At 35.1% G+C, this 22440-nt stretch overlaps 1 protein-coding gene and 1 long non-coding RNA gene across 7 annotated transcripts in view; one reads left to right on the top strand and one right to left on the bottom strand.

Annotated features, from left to right (window-relative positions):
* LOC101738819 (glutathione hydrolase 1 proenzyme) overlaps nucleotides 1–22440 on the bottom strand; it is a 54485-nt gene that overhangs the window by 27539 nt on the left and 4506 nt on the right. The window contains exons 1-2 of one of the 6 annotated variants that reach the window (XM_021351996.3): nucleotides 12297–12354; nucleotides 3330–3523 (exon numbers count right to left, since the gene is read on the bottom strand). In XM_021351996.3, coding sequence (XP_021207671.1) covers nucleotides 3330–3439 — 110 coding nt within the window. In that variant the 5' untranslated portion in view covers nucleotides 3440–3523; nucleotides 12297–12354. Of the gene's footprint in view, nucleotides 1–3329; nucleotides 3560–12188; nucleotides 12355–17641; nucleotides 17723–22440 lie in introns of those variants that run through there. The other 5 variants (XM_062669782.1, XM_062669784.1, XM_062669783.1 and 2 more) reach the window with 5 other exon arrangements.
* Nucleotides 19328–20138, top strand: LOC134199286 (uncharacterized). The gene is made up of 2 exons (XR_009973720.1): nucleotides 19328–19528; nucleotides 19727–20138. It is a non-coding gene; the product is annotated as an uncharacterized LOC134199286 (long non-coding RNA).

The raw sequence follows: 22440 nt of genomic DNA on the forward strand, positions 1-22440 counted from the left end.
CAACACAAATTAATAACAGCCAAGTTTGCATTCATCCAATGCCAATTAAAAAGCGTTATATTATTTTAATTCGTCGAATTCTATAAAACGTATTTTTCCTATAATTGACAATCTGTTTTGTCGTTTAAAATTTAAAATATAGATTTAAATAGGAACACTGAACAAAGCATCACGTGCAGTGACTCATAAATATGTAAATTTTAAAATGCAACATGTATTAATTATTAAATGTACAACACGACTCACTGGTTTTTAGAATATTTCTTGTGAATGTTCATGTAATCTCTGTATATAAAAATAAATTGCTGTTCGTTAGTCTCGCTAAAACTCGAGAACGGATGGACCGATTTGGCTAATTTTGGTCTCGAATTATTTGTGGAAGTCCAGAGAAGGTTTAAAAGGTGAATAAATATGAAAATGCTCGGAATTAAATAAAAGTAACAATTTTGTTTTTCCTTTGATGTGTCTCCCGTCTGACGGATTTCTTTTGTTTGTTTTAAGTTTATTTTATACCGAAGTTTAGATTTTTATTTATCGATTGAGGCATTACGAAGTCTGCCGAGTCAGCTAGTTCATTATAAAAACACTTTTTTTTAATTGTATTATACGTTTACTTCGGACCAGATACGCTCCACTCTCAATACTTCAGTCTATGTTGCTATCCAAACAGTCAAGGATAGGCAGGAATGGCGCAGGATAATACAGGAGGAAGTTGTCAGAGGAGGCGTTAGACGTCCGGTGCATTTGCGTTGAAGCGATGCACCGGTGTTCGAATCCCAGGCGGGTACCAATTTTTCTAATGAAATACGTACCCAACAAATGTTCACGATTGACTTCCACGGTGAAGGAATAACATCGTGTAATAAAAATCAAACCCGCAAAATTATAATTTGCGTATTTACTGGTGGTAGGACCACTTGTGAGTCCGCGCGGGTAGGTACCACCACTCCGCCTATTTCTGCCGTGAAGCAGTAATGCGTTTCGGTTTGAAGGGCGAGGCAGCCGTTGTAACTATACTGAGAACTTAGAACTTGTATCTCAAGGTGGGTGGCGCGTTTACATTGTAGATGTCTAAGGGCTCCAGTAACCATTTAACACCAGGTGGGCTGTGAGCTCGTCCACCCATCGAAGCAATAAATAAAAACCCTCAGCATTGAGGATTATCGACGCAAAGAGGAGCAGGATACCTTTATAATGTAAAATTATATCCATACATATGTATATACACACTATATACACTGCGAAGAAGGACCCCTTTATCATGGTGTCGCAATTCCAGGAGTATCCCTGCAAACTTCCACTTGGGATACTTTGGATCGACATTTCGAGCGATGTCCATTTTCGGAGACATTTGGAGGGTAAAGCCAAGATGGCGTCCAAAATGCTGGGAGTCCTCAACAGAGCGAAGCGATATTTGACCCCTGGACAAAGACTTTTGCTTTATAATGCACAACTCCAGCTGCGCGTGGAGTACCGCTGACACGTCTGGGTCGGGGGTCGTCCCAAATACCAGTTACTACCATTTGACTCCGTTCGAATTGTCGATAATCCCATTCTCACGGATTATTTGGAACCTCTGGGTCTACGAAGGGACTTCAGTTATCTCTGTATTTTGTACCGTATGCTTAGCGTGACCATTTTTTTATCGTGTCAAAGCGGGACGCCTACGAAATTTCGTATATAAATAAATAAATACATATATAGGGTATGTCGAGGTAAGATGTAATATTTAAGTTCAAAATAAAAAAATATGGTTTAAAAAATGACTTGAAATAATTTATTATGGTATCTTACCCTTACTCCAATTTGCCCTTAAAATAATATTTATAAATAATTTCGCAACAAAAAAGTACTTTTCCACAGTAAAATTAGAGTTACTTTAGTATGTTTTTTGTAAAATTATATTAAATTATAACCACGCAGTGTAAAAGAATGCCATACGATAAATAAATAAATACAACAAGGATTTGGGATAAGTACGTATTCGGTAATTTTCTAATAAACACATGCACAACAGATAAATGAAAGCGGGACGTATGGTCACGTTACGTATGCTCCATTTTTTTTTTTTTCCACAGGAGAAAATCGCCAGTTCCCCGCGCGGCAGGTGGGGTATGTGGGAGTTGAACCTCACTAAAAACTCCTGCCGTTCACAACCGGCGCCCTACCTCGGACCGGGCCGGAGCCCAGTCGGGGCTATTGAGACGGCGCGGCGGGACAGGGTTGACGCAGAGACGTGAGTGCTCTGACGAATTGTTTGAGATGAAAGCATCATCAATCAGCATAAGTATGCTAATCAGCATAAGTAAAAGAGTAACAACATTTAAACACCGCATGCCGAAAAGTGATCCTTGTTTGAAGGCTGGCTCAAATAATCTAGCGTTGATTTAGACTTCGATTCTATACGTGAAATTTACGTTGTGACGATTAATGGAGTCGGATGCCTGCGCACAGTAAAAAAATGTAATGGAAATAAAAAAAACACGAGTAAAATGACCTTACAGCGTCCGATTAAAATTTGGAAGTTTTCAAGATCATCAAGAATAGCAATTGGAATATATGTATGCGTCATTACTGCTAGCACTGGACCGGATTGCATGTTGAGCACACCGGATCCAAACCGAAATTTAAATTACGATAGTGACCAGAATTTACTTTTCATTTGTGTATTTAGTATTAGTATTTAGTATTATTAGTATTTAGTATTATAGTGTGTGTGTTTATGAATTATTTTATAATCATTTCATAGTTTTTATTTGTACATATGGATTATTACTGAAATAAATAATTTTAATTTAATTTAATTATGTGAAATCCAATATTGAGGAAAAATTTGGTGTGTTACATTACTGTAAATGGCATAGGGATGATTCAAGGCTATGATTCAAGGTTAATCGAGAATATGATATGCACCAATGGTCCTCTAACTCTTAATTTTTTTTCTAGTTATTGTGCTTCAGATTTAATAAATATACAGATATAAAGTCCGGGGACAAGCAAAGAAATAAAATGCATTTGTATGCTTTGTATGTATTTAAACTGCCCAATACACGGGGCACTTATTGCACTAGCATTCAATTTAGTAAGCCATATTATAAAGGATTTGTATCATAGAATACTTTTTATTATTTTTCTTTTTTTGGTTAGCTATTTTTGTACAATCGAGTTTATTTATTTTTATTTATTATTCAGTATTTATATTTAGGTCTTTTGCTTTGTCCGCTTGACTTATCAATAAATAAAAACTTAACTCGAAATACAATCAGAATTAAAAAAAATTTTTTTTAACTTACTCAAGCTTTTTGTAAATATAATAGATCATAGTTTACCTGAAATCATCGTCCGGCAATTTGATGAGAACATGACGATTTTTCTTCAAAACATTCGGCTTACCGGGCTTCTTCATAGAACTTTCTCGTAGTAGTTGACGGTCGGACATTTTTTTATTCGCGTGATTTATTTAATTGTTACAAACGATAGCTTTATATAGTTTAACAAACATTAACGATCCGCGAGCGGCGATCTGAGAATGATACAGGTTTCGCAAAATCACACGCTGAACGCAAAATAGACCGGGAGCCAGTGCCACAAAAAAAAATTGCGTTCATAAAAATAATTTATTTTTTATTTTTTATGTTTACTGTGAAGACCGGAGAACCATCGGTACTAAGTGGTTACCTAAGCTCATAGACATCACCTACTTTGAGACATAAAGTCTATCTATATCTCAACTATTTTAGCTTTTTGTTTTACCTAGTCGCTTGTAGTCTAAAAAGCTATTCCAGCTACTCACGGTCCGGTAGATGAGTTCACGGGCTCAACCGAGAGAATTGGCTGGCACTGGTCCTAACAAAGAGCAGTGCTTCGCAAAATTTAACACTGGATCGGAATCGTGACCCACTGAGAAGATCCGGCGAGAAACTTAGTGGGTTATTTTGGCAATTACGCAAATTTCAATTTTTGCTGGCTTAATTTTATTAGACGATGCTATTCCGTCATTGTGGAAGTAATTTGTCAACATGTGAGAAATTATTAGAGTACACCTGCTACCTTATCCTATAAGCCACAACGACTTCAAATTTATTTGTTTATTTGCTACTCTTTTTTTTTTAAATAAAATCATTGGGTTTTTATTACAGTATTTTTCTCCCTCGACATTTTAAATTAAAAACCTAATCGATTGTCATAAATCGGCAAATCAAAAGGTCATCTTTACCATAAGATAGGAAATAATAAATAATATACCTTCCTTAAAATATTTCATTATATTACAAATTACACAACAATATTAGATTACAGATTAACAAAACACATCCTATAACAAAATTGGTATACTATTTAATTGAAAGATTAGAAAAGCAAAAGTCGTCTACAGAATTATATTATAATAACGAAATATCTAGCTCCTCGTACTCATATATATTATATGGTAATATGGATTCGTATAAACGGCGGAGTTTGTTTACGTTTTTGAAACATATCATTGTTTGTTCGGGAAGTAGGAAATCTAAATGAAGATAATTTATCTAATTTACCTAAACTATGATTCTTATGAATATCGAGCAAAAGTACTTAAAAAATTTTGGAACACCTAATAAATCTTTGTCCAGTTTTGGTAATACTTGATAGATGTTCGAACCGCAATTTAAAAAAAATAAAACACTCAAATGTCATTGTCAAAATGCCATAGGCAGGTTTTTGTCTGTGAAAACCATAGACCTAGATTTCATACTTCAGTGGACATTTAGAATAGACCTTGCACGTATCCATGGACATAATTCATTGTGGATTATAAAACAAAACATGACGCGTTTCATGTTATTTTTGATATTATGTTGAAAATACGAAAAACCGCATAATAATATAATTATCGAATTTAATGAATCATTCGAATTCATAGAACCAAAAACGGATGAAGTAAAAGAAACACAAAATGGCCAGTCGTAAAACTAATGTCAAATCCCTAGGCAGCATGTTTGGGGCTTGTGCTTATGCTACGCCTAACCGGCCTAACCCACATAATCTGTAATAAGGGCAAGAAAAAGGAGGATTATAAAACCAACGCAAAAAATCCTGTATAATTCCGAAGCAGTCATGTGTTCCACTTCCAACCACTCTACTTCAATGCTTTATTACATCCACCGCATGCCTTTTGTGTATTCACGAGGTAAAAGGCGCAAAAAAAAAACAATCTGCAACCGGGCGAAACTGCGGGACAACATATAAGTACGATAAATACAAGATTTTGTTAATTTGATAAAATTGTCAAACTACAAAGTAATTCATAATTCGTATGTATGTATGAAAATTGATGAATGTAATAAAATAAAAAGTTAATTCCGCGTGAAGATTTTATCTTTTGTTTTGTCGAAGCGCTCGACGAGCGATCGCAACATTAAAAACAGCACAAGCGGACATTTCCGAGTGTGGTAATTCACTGTTTCAATAATTTATTGTACTCAACTTTGGGTTTTTTGTTAATTTTGTCTGTTTATTTTTAGTTATAAGTAGTCTATGTATCGATGTTCGGTTTCATAGAGTGCATTGACCGGCATATCTGTTTATTTCGCATTGGTGGTAGCATTTTTCCCGCCTTTTCGACAATAATGATTCGAAGTTCGAAAAGTGGGTTGTTCGAAATCATATTCCCTCAATTTTTTTTTAGTCCTAATAATGAAAATGTAATAATAAAACCTAAACTTTTACATTCAGTAACGCTTTTATTAAATTAATAATGTTATTTCCGACGTTCCGAATGGTTTTCAGCTTTCGTTCTCACTGACGGTTAAGGTTATCCGCACAATGTTAAGGTGAGTGACATTTTCTTGTAGTGCAGTTTCTTCGTGGTTTCCTTGTAAATCCATTAAAACCATTGGATTTTAGGTCATTGATTTTGCTGGTAGCGTTAACCTTTCTCGCCGTTATTTTGATGTTAAATAATTTTATTTATCTTAATAATCAGGTTTTCAAGTCTGCAATTTGTTCGATTTGCTTAAAGTTATAAACAAACAAGGTTGTTTCGATTTCAATAATAAGAATTTAATTAAAATTCAAACTAGATTTTTATTGTATGGAATAAACAGTCTTAAAAACTTCGTTCTCGTTTGGCATTTAATCATTACGTAGGTAATAATAATCTAGAGTCTAGACTACATTCTTTAGAAACTAGTATTTAAATTCTGATAGTTAGCGTTCGTATTATTATATCCATTTATTCTGTTTAACAACACTATCTGTGTGTTCATGGTAATTGTTATATTCAAATAAACGTCAGTTATAATGATGTGACTGGCAACAAAAATCTCGTTATGATTATTACATATGAATGCTGGCAGGTTTTATTGTTTTAAAAAAAAAACATTCTCACACTATACTTGACATACGACTCTTTTTTTTTTAAATAATGCTTACATTTTGCATACACATCTCATCTGTATTGAGTGGTGATCGGAGCCCATACTTATGATTATTTGAATCCACCATCTACATTCCTTGAGATAAGATTCCTCATGAGATGTAAGGCTCAAATGATTGTATACAAAGTATAAATATAAATAATTCATTATTTATTTAACATAGTGAATGAAGGTCGGAGTTTGAATTCAATGTATAGAATATTATAATATAGATTATATAATATAATGTTAGAATCGTTTCAATCTACATTAATAATGTAAGTTAATGATCGTTATGTAACACAAAATGATATTAAAAAAAAAGTTAAGTATTATAGTTAAGTAAGTTAATACTCAGTAAAAAAAAAAACTAGTTTTATTAAATTTACGTCTTCTAAGAACTTTATATACCTAGATATAATTTTATGGTTTTTAGCTTGGTGAATAGATTACAAATTATTTTTAAAATTATTTTACTAAACTCCTAGTGATGCTTCGTGTTTTAGTATTTTGGAAACGACAGCTTAAAAGGAGTGTAATGTTTTCAGGATTCCTGTATTTTATTGTTATTTATATAAATATATCTATTATATTATATTTATCATTCAGTCTTTACTACAATGCCTGAATAGACTTGGATGTGTATGTGTATCGAAATCGTTGGTGTCCTTAAATCATACCAATTTTTTTTTTTGTTATTGCCTATTGTAGGCAGACGAGCATACGGCCCACCTGATGGTGAGTGGTTACTGTCGCCCATGGACTTCAGCAATGCCAGGGGCAGAGCCAAGCCGCTGCCTACCTTTGCAAGCCTGGCAGTAACCCGTAAAAGCTAAGGCAGTAGCGATCGCTCCCTGCGTTCGCCCGAGGGCGTTGATCCCTCCTGCCAACCGCGTTTTAATTACTGTGATTATATATATATATATATATATACATATACTGTAATACATTTAGCGCTTCTAAAATATATTTTTTAATCGCGATTCTTTTATTTTATAGTAGCTGACCCGGCAGACTTCATAGTGCTTCAATCGATAAATAAAAGACCTAAACTTTTGTATAAAATAAATTTAAAACAAACAAAAGGAATCCGTCCGACGGGGGACACATCAAAGGAAAAACAAAATTGTTATTTTTAATTAAATTCCGAGCATTTTCATATTTATCTACCTCTTAAACCTTCTCTGGACTTCCACAAATAATTCAAGATCAAAATTAGCCAAATCTGTCCAGTCGCTCTCGAGTTTTAGCGAGACTAACGAACAGCAATTCATTTTTATAAATATAGGTTTAGGTTTTTCGAGTACTACCAACTAACTGTCTCATCGTGAACTGTTTCATAAACATTGTCGTCAACTGTTCCAGCACAGCTTGTATAGTAAACAATAAAAAAAAAAACCAATTGTGCACAAAATAATACGGAGAAAATGTTTGGTTGTATCATCGAATGTTCAACATAACGATATTCTAAATAGAGCTCAGACACAATTAAATCCCGTTTTGATTATTAATTTTTAACTTGTTTTGACAGAGTAGATTGTTATTTTGGCTGTTTTTGTTTTTGCTATTGAACAAAATGTTGAAGGATTTAACTCAACCTGTTTTGTGATTGTTTGTGTAACGTGTGAATCAATTTTGACGATATTTGTTTGTCGAATGAAATTGAACAAAATAATTGTTTTGTATATCAATGTTAGGAGCATCAACGTGGTTTATCTTCTGAATAATTAGAATTACTGTTCTTTTTTAGCTCCAAACTAACTTTTGGCTGACTTTCATGTATATTTCATATATTTCAAATACCTTTTGATGTGCTAAAATTTTTCGTAGGTCACTCAGGTATATAAGTTATCTAAAAATAGTTATAAATAGGCATCTACGCATATAATTTAAAGAAGATTCGACAACTTTCTCCAAATATAGTAGATGTCTTATTAAATATGAATTTTATTAACTTATTTGTTTGTTAATTATAGTATTATATTTTGATTTGAATTTTTTTTTCTATCAATGTAACATGTAATCTTATGTTTTTCGAGTAATTAAAGTGTAAATTTTAAAATAAAAAATTGTATATAATAATTAAAAAAATATATTCGAATTCGAGTTTTTTTTCGATTTTTTGCATTTTCTGAGAAGATTTACTACAGTAACATAAATTTTTTTTTTCACCATCGGAAAAAAGAGATTTCAACGAACAGAAAACATTCCAATTTTTTGAAAAAAGCTGATATTTTGACGGGTGAATTTTCGATTGAAAATTAGGGTCCTTTTTCGATATTAATTCAAAATAAGGTGAAAAAATAAATATTTCTAATCAAATAAATTACAGCGTATTTGGGACATAAAAAGGTAAGTTTTCAGCAAATTTCGTGAAAAAAGATTTTTTTTTGAAAAACCAATAAAAAACCAAAAACTTGGTTTTTTTAATTTTTCACTTAAATTTTGAGGTTATGTGAAAAAAGTGTAAATACAAAAGTGTTAGATCTTTTTGTTACCTACAACTTTGCTGTTTGACTTTTTTCCATAGGACTTTTAGTTTTGCCGGAAATCGAGAAAAACCGTTTTTTACCCTAAACCTACCCCCCCCAACCCCTTCCCGACCTCAGATCGCCCGTAAATTATTTTTCCTTTCATTTTTATAATATTTCCCTCCTTTTGTAATGGGTTTTATCCTACTATTATTTTTTTTGGTTTTAAAAATTATCGACACTGGTCTAAAGAACATGATTGGCATTTTGCAAAAATAAAACAAAATAAGATGCGTTTGCACTATTAATTTCAATTGTGTTTGCTTTGTCTAATTGAAAGTTTAATTACTGAATTCCTAACTAGATCTGGGTCAACGCGACTATTGATTATTTATCTTCTTATTTGGATCACGTTTTTAATCGAATTTGCTAACGCACTCATTTGCTTAATTAAAAATTTGCATTATTTTCCGTAACATTATGCGAAGAAAACATATCTATTATTACATTAGATACGCGTTCAATATTTAATGCATTCTGATGTTTTAATTCCAATCAAATCAGAATAGTTTTTATTGAAGCATTCAAGAGGTTTTCTTTTTATTGCTTAGATGGGTGACGAGCTCACAGTCCACCTGGTGTTAAGTGGTTACTGGAGCCCATAGACATCTACACCGTAAATGCGCCACCCACCTTGAGATATAAGTTCTAAGGTCTCAAGTATAGCTACAACGGCTATCCCACCCTTCAAACCGAAACGCATTACTGCTTCACGGCAGAAATAGGCAGGGTGGTGGTACCTACCCGTGTAGTCCACAAGAGGTCCTCCCACCAGTAAAGGTGCTTTAAGAATCTAACATAAAGGTGATCTAGTCGCCGATTAGAAACTCAGTTCAATTCGTTCAATAGTAAAGATAATCGTAAGAAACCTGAAGATAATTCCTTTCATAATAAAAATACCAAAATGTTTGAACACGTGGGTAGATATCGTTTGGCATCTTGACGCATGAATTTGGACTTTTTGGCGGGAACGCGAGGAGTGAAGTTGTGTGATTTGTTTTATTTTGTCTATTTAGTGTTTCTTCGGGTTTAAATGTGTAATAATGGTGGTTTATTAACTGTTTAATATCTGTGAAAGTGCACAAATGTGGGAAAATGAAACAAAGCCGGTGGACGTAACTTCTCGGGATCCTCCAAAAAGTCCACTGAAAAAATCTTAGTAAATGACCACCATTTTACTGGGATTACATTTCATCCCAATTGAGTTGATCTCAATTCATTTCATTTAATTTCATCCCAGTTGATTAGTGTCTCAAATTAATCATCTTCATTTCATTTCAATCCATCATATAATTTATCATAAAAAATATGAATAATATAAATTAAAATAAGACATGACTTAAAGGTCTCAGTTACCAGGTCATAAAATATCTTAAAAAAAACGCATGAATTTCGATTGGAAGTAAAAATTGAATTAAACACGAAAATGCTGTCAATGTTCATTATTTAGTCATCTGTTCACCGCCAAGACCGAACTATGAGAATCCAAGGGAAATGTGGCGTTGCATCGCTTCTGTAGGCATCTCGTTTCGTCATCTCCGAACCTGATCCTGATTCATACATTTTTGCATGTCTGCTCTTATGAAAATTACGCAAAAAATTCTGGACCCATTTCAAAGAAACTTCTTAGCACAAAAGTATGAAAATTAAAAATATTTTTTGCTGTATTTTATCTCTAATAACGACTAAATTAATGTAATATATAACGGATAAAACGAGATTCTAAAAAAAAAACCAGTATTATGACTGAAGCCCATTTTTTTTATTGTTTAGATGGGTGGATGAGCTCACAGCCCACCTGGTGTTAAGTGGTTACTGGAGCCCATAGACATCTACAACGCTTAATGCGCCACCCACCCCGAGACATAAGTTATAAGATCTCAGTATAGTTACAACGGCTGCCCCACCCTTCAAACCGAAACGCATTACTGCTTCACGGCAGAAATAGGCAGGGCGGTGGTACCTACCCGCACGGACTCACAAGAGGTCCTACCACCAGAAATAAAAGGCAAGTATATAACCTATTCCGGTTGTGGCCGGGGTTGAACCGTTAGCGAAACATATTTCTTGAATGCATAAATGACGATCAAAATTTATGAAAAAAATAAAGCGAATTAAATATTCCTTATCAGTATACAAGGTTGGAGACTTGTTACAAAACACACTAGTGGTAACAAGCGAAGCGAATTGCCCCGTAAAGTTGTTACATAATAGTAGATTTTTACGTATGAAGTTGCCGTTTTACAATACTGGCCATTTGAAATTTAATTTATGAATGGAAATAATTCTAAATTTAAATGAGTTTTATTTGAAAAATATGATTTGATTAGTGTTTTGTTTTCACTATATTTGTATGATTTTCATCAATATGAACCCTATAAAAATACCAGTATTTATGAATACCAGTTCCGTTAGAGTACCAGCTCGACTCACAACATTAATGACAAAGTGATAGCAAAATAAATAAAAAAGACTAACTTTCGGTAAGTATACTAAACGGCAATTCCATAGATTAAGACGTAGTATATAGATTTTAGATATATGTAAGCTCATTGTAGTGATTAGTCATAATTGTTTGCGATAATAACGCGAAAGATCTAGATCTACGTTCTGTCAAATTCCAGTTTAAGCAGGTAATAAGATTTGACATGAAGCAAATCAGTTACCTGATTGCTCCATAGCCTGCATCGTCTCTATCATCGTTCTGTTGTTGTCGTATACTTAACATTCACGTATCCAACTCACCTATTTCTAATCCTTTTTTTAAATTAATTCCAGGATGTTGTAAGGATTTGTAATACAGTTAGCTAGGTATATGAACGACGAAGTGCATTGGTTTGAATTTGTGCACCACATAGAAACAGTCTAAACGGATTTATTGCCATTTTTGATTCGATACTGGAGACCCGTATCTTCTAGTTCATGTCCTTATTGTATGTACCGATTTAAAAAGTAGTGAATTCGGATTTCGAATTGGTTGTAAAGTCGCGACGAGTCTAGAATGATGTGACCTAGATCAAAGCGCTTAATTGAATAACAAAAAAATTAAATGAGTTTAGTGGTAAACCGTAATTTAGAATCAATTGCTTTACTACAGCGGCTTTTGAAGATTTCAGTCGGAAAGCATAGCCACGCGTCAGATATAAACAATGATTGTATCCACTCGCGCAGGCTACCGTTTCTAGAAGTCGTCGTATAAAGAATCCCGTAACTTCAAGGTTATTTAAAATGTGTATTATAATAAAAACAAATTAATTAATACAGATTGAATACGCAATTTCGATAATCACTCTTGAGAAACGCGCGCTCGTCTATTGATCGTTACTTGTTCGTCGAGATGCAATTTTTTCAGGAAAATTACTTGAAATACCTATTCAAGATCGCGATCACTAGATGCGGCAGATCGCTCGCTCTCGCGGTAGTAAACTGACAGCTATAAATTTACTAGGCAGAGGATGACTGTGGACAAAAACCGTTTTCTTTGAGGCTGCTATTGTGTAGACATTTCCGTAGTTTTTCACACAGATTCTACGCTGAGATTTTTCCCGAAAGATTTAGATTCAAGTCAAAAAATTTAGATTTCAATCTGAGTTTCCTAGTATTTTTAGAATTATTGAACGAGCTCAGGATCCCTCCGGTATTAAGTAGTCACTGGACGATGACCGAGCTTTGCTCGTTTTTTTTTCATAACGCCATCTTGTTGTGTTTTTAAAGCGGTCAGTTTCCCTCAATTAAGAAAAATAGTATTATTATTCGCCAACAGATGTCGGGAAGAGTTGATTATTGAAAACACGAATAAAACAACATTTTCTGAAAATAAATCGTAGCTAAATCGATTTATCACCCCCGAAATCCCCTGTATACTAAACTTTATGAAAATCGTTGGAGCCGTTTCCGAGATTCAGATTATATATATATGAATATACAAGAATTGCTCGTTTAAAGGTATAAGATTTGAGTTCATACAATGACACCACTCACCTCGAGACATGTGATCAAGATATCAATTCAAAAGTGTAGGTAAATAAGTAAATCATCCATAATATGTAGTCCTTTAAATGAAATGGTTTGTTATCTAAAAGCATTCTAAACTAATATCTATATTGTACCTTAGTTGATGCACAAGGTGTAAATTAATGCGAAGGAAACCGCGATTAAAAGCTAACAAATAAATAAAAGTATACGTTTGCAATCGAATTAATTCGAATTATGAAAAAGTTATATGCCGAATTTCATGCCCAAATAAAAAAAAACACGGGTATTATGTAATGCATCAGTGAACAATCAATTTGCTATTGCAACGAACCATAAGGCAGTGCGGTCACGAGTTGGCGACGTGATGGATGACACTAAGCAAACAGTCATATTATTTAGGTGGACCGACTTGTTGAAGGTCGCGGAAATCAGCTGGATGCAAGTTTTTTTTTTTCCTACCTAAGCTGTAGGCCTGGAGCGGCTATTCCAGCGTAACCGTGGCTAGAGGTTGCAAGGATCTGCTGGATCAGACATAATGTTGAACATGACGGAGATCTGTGTCCAGCAGTGAACATAATATGTAGACTGATTATGAATATTTACTGGTTTATTTCACTGGTAGTAGGACCTCTTGTCAGTTCGCACGGGTAGGTGGTACCGCTACCCTGCCTATTTCTGCCGTGAAGCAGTAATGCGTTTCGGTTTGAAGGGCGGGGCAGCCGAACCGAGATCTTAGAGCTTATATCTCAAGGTGGGTGGCGCATTCACGTAGTAATCACTTAACACCACGTGGGCTGTGAGCTCGTCCACCCATCTAAGCAAAAAATAATAATAATTAATTACTCTATGTATATTGATTATTATATTATTTATATTAATTTAAATTCCCAGTTATATTTAATTTTTATGCGTTATGTTTATGAAAACAGAGGTAGGAAACTCAATGGTCGCTTAATAATGCCTAACTTAACTAGACCCTTGGCTCATTTTTCTTTGTACGACAAAATCGCGTAAGTTTGATGACCGCCGACTGCAACTAATTGTGTTACAAGGTTATTTCATGTTTGTCTTCAATAAACAAATCATCTAATTAGGCAGATAGTGTGAAAAAATGATAAAAGTGTCTTTCATAATGCGACAGCAAATTAGCGGACGGATTTTTCCGAGAGTAAATTTTAAATACCGATAGTTTATAAACGAATTATTGGAAAGTTAGACTTAAGTTGATGTCAATGCACAGTGATACAGCATTATAAAAGTACAACCATCCGGCTATATTTTCCTGCTGTATTTTTCCGCGCAATTGATTGTATTCCAAGGATTTCGATGTTGAAAGAATAATGTCGAGTAATATTATAAAAATTGAACCCGCAAAAACATAATTTGCGCAATTATACTGATAGTACGGTGTACAGTAGGCCTGCACGGGTAGGTGCAATTCCCCTCCCAAATTCTGCCGCGAAGAAGCACGTTCTCTCAGTTTGAAGGGAGGGTTTTTCTTCGGTATAACCCTACGAATAAAATATATTTATTCGTAGGTATAACCAGAAAAATCACATGCGATGGCAATTATCCCCAACAAAAGATTGATCTTGAAATCGATTCGAATCGGAATCTGAACAATCGGTTCATAAAAAAGAGCATATTATTATAAAGATTTATTTGTCCATACGAGGTTTTAAGTAAATGGAAAATGTGAAAGAGAATAACCGAACATTTTCACAGATAATGTAATTTTCATAAACAAACAAAAACGAGTTGTAATTATGAATGATTAAATTATATTATTAGTGAGGAATTAATTCTGACATGTGGCCCAAAACATAGATTCACTGGATCGATTGATTTGTGAATATCAATTAAAAAATCGAAATGCTTAGTAAAAAAATCGAGTCATCGATTTACCGATCTCAGATCGCCATCCTTGCTTTGTCGTTTCATACACCTCTAGATAATTGATTACCCGAATATTATTATGTTACCATTGATTGCAGACATACCTTTTTTACCCTTTTTCTACCTCATGATTGACATTAATGTGATTACTATGTAAATGTAATTAGTATGTAGACAGAATACTTCCGCTTATACGCACAGGATACACTGTCTGGCAGCGGGCACTGGCATGCTTACTTTGTTAAAGCAGACTAATGTGGAAAGAGCTTTTATACTTTTTTGATTTAATTATAAAAGTAGGGCATGGCTAGAAGTAAAAAATCGGGCTCCCTGTTGTAAATTGGGAGAAGTCTATGTGAAGCAGTGGACGACTGTGGGCTGATCATGATGATGGCCAGAAGATTTTACGGTCCTAGATAATTCCAAGTGAACGTGAATGTCCAATTTGTGACATGAGGTGGATAATTTGTGATGCTACCAGGTATTTATTTTAAATACAAAATAATACTCTTCATATCGGAGCAGATTTGTGGTGGAAAAATGTATGTAGAATGGTGATGGCTCACTTGTGCTGTTTTACAATACGCTCATAGTGAAACAATATTAAGGGGGTGGTGGGGAGACTTTAAGAAGGAGAAGATCATTAAGTACAGAACTGTGGCATGATTATTTAATGCAATACAAAAGCTAAATATTACAGGGTAGGTACTGCTTTTTTGGAAACCTAAGCTATTTTAGTGCTGCATCTAGAGCTTTAATTGAATGAATAAAAATCAATTTTCACATGTATGACGGAGCGTTACTTGGGAAGCACTTAACGGGCTTGCAAGTATTTTTTGTTATGTTTGTAATTGTCAGAACAAGGCTTGTATGTAAGAGAGTTTTGGGTTATCCACTGGTAAACATTCATACAATTAGCGATAGTCACGGCGGAGCTGCGATGGAGGAGATCGGTTGTTAAGCGAAGATCGCGTATCAGCAAAAATAGCGTAATATCCCCTGGCTAGGTAGTTCGATGACTTTCGAAGGATACCCGGCTATATGTGGATGAGGAATAAGGAAGGATAAGCCGAAGACCGGACTCAGTGGTGTAAGTTTGGAGAGACCTATGTCCAATAGTTGATGAGTGTGGACGGATGATGACAACGGAGCTACAGGTAATTGATCTGTTTTCAACAGTCTTCTTAATTTGCTTGTTGTCGCAGTTTTTTTTTTCTGTAATGAATTCTGTTTGTCACTGAAGTCTTCCTAACCGATTTTTTTCGTGTATTTAAGTTGGTTGTCATTCACAATTTAATTCGATAGGTGGCGCTGCGATCGGATTCCAGATTTATTTTTAGGTTATCGCGTCTGTTCGCACCGCTGATTGCATCTAAACATATCATCCTTGTTGTTGTTGTTTTCTATTTTCTGTTGAAATGACACGGAGGTGATGACCTCCACGATGACTTTGATCATGACGAAGCGAGTTACGATGGCACTGATCACATTTTCATTACCAACATAAACCGGTTATATCGACCGTGATACGAAAATTATATTTTATTTACAGTGTTAAGGTAACATAAGATAATTCACTCAGTATTCACGTTGTGTGTTTCAATTTATTCTGGATAATTCTTTTCCGTACATTTTCCTACAAGAAAGTGGAGGACGTTTCTTTGTAGCGTATATTTTTTATTGCGTTAAATCAGTAGAGTTCATTGCTTCCCTGTTGTTGAGCGCTTAATAAATCCCTGGACATCACAACGTTAACACTTCTTCTTATGGCTCTTAACTCACTAGATGCTGCGCCAATATGTTCTCATTTTCCATTCAAGCCAATCATAAGTCATCCATGCACTCACACACTTCTCTCACTTATCCTCTTTCGCGTAGTCCATCCAAGTCTTTTTAGGACGCCTCGGCTTATTACCGTTTGCTTTCATACCGATTAATACCCATTGCAAGGATAGCACTGATTGAAAAATGGGGCTAAAAGTTTGGATTGTATTTTATTACGGATCTTCTCCGACTCTTCAAGCCGCAATGCACGGTCGCTTTGCCGCAAAAACAGACACGATAGTGGTGTCCATCCACGAGGGCTTAGAATACACCTTAACAACCATAGCGGCTGGCCATCCCACTATGCGAATACAATCTTCAGAGAACATTGCCATCCCTTCCTCGTGCGTTCCGCTGGTCGCTTTTTAAGATATTCACTTGGCGACGTACCCAACAATCATACGTTCCGAATGAAAGATAGGGTTTACCGTTATAAGAATAGATTTTCAATAATTTCAATAATTGAGGCGTTGACCTTATGTTTGAAGGATTGCGGTATTTAATCGTGGGCTGTGAGTTCGACTTAGCAATAGCAATTTAAAAAAAAAAAACTCGTGACTTGTGTTTTTTTTTTATCAGAAAGGATGGAGCTCTTCCTATTTGTAGTGTTAAGAGTTACGGCTCATTGATACCGCGGAATGCCAACGTCTCTTTTGTAATTACGAAGAATCGTTTTATTAAAAAAAATGCTTTGTGAGATGAGTAGATTATAATCAGTAGAAGCGTTGGTCATCACCGTACAAACTGATCTATTTAAAAAAATTATTTTTTATTTTATTGGTTTGTTGTATGTACCTATGTGTTATTATTGTATTTCTATACTTTTATTTCATTACATTAGAATCTAGTTTTTAATTTATCTAAGAAATCTTGCACTAAGAGCGCCCGATACTAACAATCTTTAAAAGGGAATATTAATTTGGTTTTTCAAAGACGTGTGTTCGAATTTAAATCCTTTGCCCATCCCTATGGCATGTTGTGAAGATATTAATGATTTATTCATTGTATGCGCCTACGTACCTTGCACAGCAATGTTTTCGAGTCGCATCTCTCGCCTCAGTAACTGTCATGCTGCGAATCGTCATGTTTACAACTAAGAACCTGAAACAAACAAAAATCAGTCGATGCTTTTTTTACATAATGAAGTATGTGTGACCAGGATACAGCATGCGCGTATCGAATTTGAACTACATAATACGTGTTCACAAACAACCTCCACGGTGAAGGAATAGCATCGTGTAATAAAAATGAAACTCGCAAAATTATAATTTGCGTAATTATTGGTGGTAGGACCTCTTGTGAGTCCGCACGGGTAGGTATCACCACCCCGCCTATTTCCGCCGTGAAGCAGTAATGCGTTTCGGTTCGAAGGGTGGGGTAGCCGTTATAACTATACTGAGACCTTAGAACTTATATCTCAAGGTGGGTGGCGCATTTACGTTGTAGATGTCTATGGGCTCCAGTAACCACTTAACACCAGGTGGGCTGTGAGCTCGTCCAACCATCTAAGCAAAAAAAAAAAGTTATCGAATGTTACTAGTTATGCGTTCCGGTTTGAAGGGGTCATTGCCTTTGCAGACTAGGATATGGCCCACATGACAATGAGTGGTTACCGTTGCTCAGGGACATTAGCAATGCTACAACGCAGCAAGCCGCAGTCTACCGCTGAGTATTCTTCGCAAACCATGATGGCAGGAAGACGATATAGCGCTCAGCAAACATCGAGGCAGGATATTAATTCTAAAGCAGGATGTCTGTAGTAGTCGATAGTGTGTTAGCAATCCTGTCAGGTTGAGCCCGTTAGCTCATCTACCGGCCCGCGCGTATTTGGGATAGCCCTTTAATATACCAACGATTACGTAGGGGTAAAAACTCCAATAATCACACAACATCAGGTAGCCCATGAGCTCAACTTCCCACCTAGTGCAATACAGGACAAAGAAATGACATATATAATGTAAAACTCCACTTCCAACAGTCAGGAAATAATACACAGATTGCAATAGTTCACTTAATTCTGTATTGCTTTATTTGTAGCTCCACTTGTATAATTTTAAGATATTTGCTCTACCGAATACACTGCTTTCTGTCCCGTTTTTTCAGACTACCGCCTTTTTTATTATGTCACGTTCCCACTACTGTGTTCCCACTTTTGAAGTCGTCGTGTCCTAAAGGATAAGACGTCCGGTGCATTCGTGTGTAGCGATGCACCGGTGTTCGAATCCCTCAGGCGGGTACCAATTTTTCTAATGAAATACGTACTCGACAAATGTTCACGATTGACTTCCACGGTGAAGGAATAACATCGTGTAATAAAAATCAAACCCGCAAAATTATAATTTGCGTAATCACTGGTGGTAGGACCTCTTGGGAGTCCGCACGGGTAGGTACCACCACCCCGCCTATTTCCGCCGTGAAGCAGTAATGCGTTTCGGTTCGAAGGGTGGGGTAGCCGTTGTAACTATACTGAGACCTTAGAACTTATATCTCAAGGTGGGTGGCTCCAGTAACCACTTAACACCAGGTGGGCTGTGAGCTCGTCCACCCATCTAAGCAATAAAAAAATAAAAAAACTGCCATTGCTTCCACCAACAGTATTGCTATTTGGGAATCCGAAAATCGCCTTAACTTTAACATGATAAATTGTATTTTAATTATCTTACAACAAACCTTACTATACCTAAAATGTATACCTAGAATCTTCGATCAATAATACTACTAGATTCGCGATTAGCGCTTCAAAAACGGCCCGAAAAATAAGACCACAAATAAATTTGTGGTCTTATTTCAAATTAGTATGGTCCAATCATAGCCAACACTAAGACGTCAAAACGCTGCAATGCGCGTTCAAAAACTGAGTAAAAAACCACCGTAACACCAAGGTTTTGGAAGGAATATCTTTTTTTGGTAAATTTATATTATTAAGTGTTTTTCATAAAATAATAAACACAATTATATTGTAAATAAAACACAATTTACGAATATTGTAATTGTTTGGCCAAAGTTTGCAACAAGGCACCAACTATTGTAACAAACATCACCTATTCTTGGACAGGGAATGCATAGAGTAGTTTTGTTATTTTATAATGTTATTTTTGTTTGTAGATTTCCTAGTAGCCCCTTGTCGCTGTGCACAATGGATATATATTGTCGCGAAAGAAAGAGGAGAAGAAATATAGAACCCTTATAAAAATTCTAGAATTGTTCAATGGTGGTGGCAAATCAATGCAAAAAAGTATTAAAAAAACTTTATATGTATGTGTAAATATTTTAAGCGTATATGCTGAAAAGGATTTGTTTTCGGGGGGAAACGAACACAGCTATAAAATAAGCCTAAATTAAACTGATTATAGAAAAATTCATTGATATAACATTACATTATATTTGTAAAAAAGAAACCGCTCATATAAAAATGACTTCTAAAAGACAGCTTTATAACAAACTGAATCTGTTTAAAGGTAATTAAACCTACATTATTGTTTTAATTACTTCTGTATAAAGAATACGTGGAAAACATGTTTCGTGTTTCCTTTCATATTTTTTTTACTTTATTCAATTTTATTTTTTATCACCTATTTGTTGTAATAGCGGCAATGTAAAATATTATCTACTACTTTTTTGAATCGGTCAAAAATAGTTGCGACCATACAAAACAAACCTAAAACAAATATGTATATTCTGCAACTCTATGTCTTTCAATACTTACTGTGTTCTGAGCATTGAAATGTAACACCAAGAACTACATCTAGTTCCACAATACAATAAGCACGAAATTTTAAACAAATATTTTTAACCTTATAAATTAGGCTTTAAGTATCATTTTAGAATAAATATTTTTGTACTTTTTATATTCAAGTGACATTTTAAATTTATTCCATAATATTCTTTTTCTGACGAAAGGACCTAAATACATATATTTTGCAATGGTAATTAAACTTTATGTTTAAGTATTAAGGTTTATAATAAACTGAAGTCGTTAACATTATTAAACTTTTTTCTAAGAAATGAAGATGTTTTCGTGTCTGCAAACGTGGCCACTGGAGCGTCTTATTTTTGTTCCTGATCCTTAATCTAGTACTATTATTGATCGAAGCCTAGAATTTAGAAAAGCTACTGGCAACAGGCAAGGTGTGCGGAAGAAGGCCCTGAGGTAGAGACCCAATGCGCTGGTCGAACCAGATGCACTTTACTTTCAACACTTCCGTCCACGATGCCATCCACGCAGCCGAGGATAGGCAGGGCTGGTGCAGGATAATCCAGGAGAAAGTTATTAAAGGAGGGTACGATCTTCAGCATTGAGAATTATCGACGCAATGATGAGGAGGATAACCCTAATACCAATGTATATTACGTGAAATACAAAAATAAATAAATAATAGTTTAAAAAAACGAACATAATGCGCTTTTTTACAATAAAATAATTTTTTCTTACACTATTTTTAATTCAAATTTATTAAAATTTATTTTCTATTTTTTTAGTTGGATTTTCTATAAAAGCGTATTTTCGTAGTTTTTTATATTATTTTTTATTTTTCATTTTTTTAGTTGAATTTCAATTTTTTCTTTTAAATTTTTTAAAATATTGAATTTTCATCGGTCCTTAATAAGTATACCAAATTTCGAGTTAATCCGACGTTTTGAAGGGGGTCAAAATATGTTCAAAGATTCCGTTACATACATACGTCTGAAGCTAATAAAAGCGTATTTAAAAAATCACTCATCTTTTTATTTAAGTGTTGTAAGTAGTAGTTGTATTACTTCTATATATGTTAAGTTAGTACGTGTATTTGGAATTTATTTACCGAACACTCCTACCATAATTTTCTCCGCATCACCTAGGATCATTGGTAAGAATGCCCTATAAATCTCATATATGACCAGCGATGTATGTAAACTACATAAACTTAACTATGTGTTATGACGCATTTTACAATAGCAATAACGGACAAATATAAACGTAGGTATCAAATGTTATTTATTTAATTAAAAGCCTTCAAAACTGCGTTGTGGCAGGTTCGGTATCGGGCGTAGGCGTAAGAAATAGACGGCGATGATAAGGATTTATGACCTGCGGTTCCGAGATAAGCCACGTGCTAACTGCATCGTTTACAGTTTTTCAGAACGTCGTTGATAAGCAGACGTGCTCACTACCAATTTGGACTGAATTACGTGAGCCCATTCAAATCAAAACGCAAAGCCACCTTGTGACATTGAGTCGAATATGTTCCATGGGGAGTGCTCTGAGGAATTGTTCGAGATAATACCGATATCTCGTTTTTACCATCGCACCGCCCGCCACCGGAGTAGAGTTCATCCATACTACCTGGAGCCACTGCGGTCATCCACAGTGCCTTTCCAGAGATCTTTTTTGCCACGTACCATCCGGCTATGGAATGAGCTCCCCTCCACGGTGTTTCCCGAGCGCTATGACATGTCCTTCTTCAAACGAGGCTTGTGGAGAGTATTAAGCGGTAGGCAGCAGCTTGGCTCTGCCCCTGGCATTGCTGAAGTCCATGGGCGACGGTAACCACTCACCATCAGGTGGGCCGTATGCTCGTCTGCCTACAAGGGCAATAAAAAAAATAAAAAAAAACCATTTGGATTGTTGAACGGATGATCCTTAGGTATTTACGTAAATTTATAAATCAATGTGAAAGTAATCAAGACTCCAAATCACGAAGGCACCAGTTTGGACGCATAATCGGAAATCCTAAATATTATCTTCCACAATTAACAACCCTGGAAATTTAGCTAATTTTTATTTATTGCATATAGGTGTGGACGAGCACACAGCCCACCTGGTGTTACCGTTACGGAAG

This window comes from Bombyx mori, chromosome 8 (genome assembly GCF_030269925.1).
Source record: "Bombyx mori chromosome 8, ASM3026992v2".
Taxonomy (NCBI): Eukaryota; Metazoa; Arthropoda; class Insecta; order Lepidoptera; family Bombycidae; genus Bombyx; species Bombyx mori.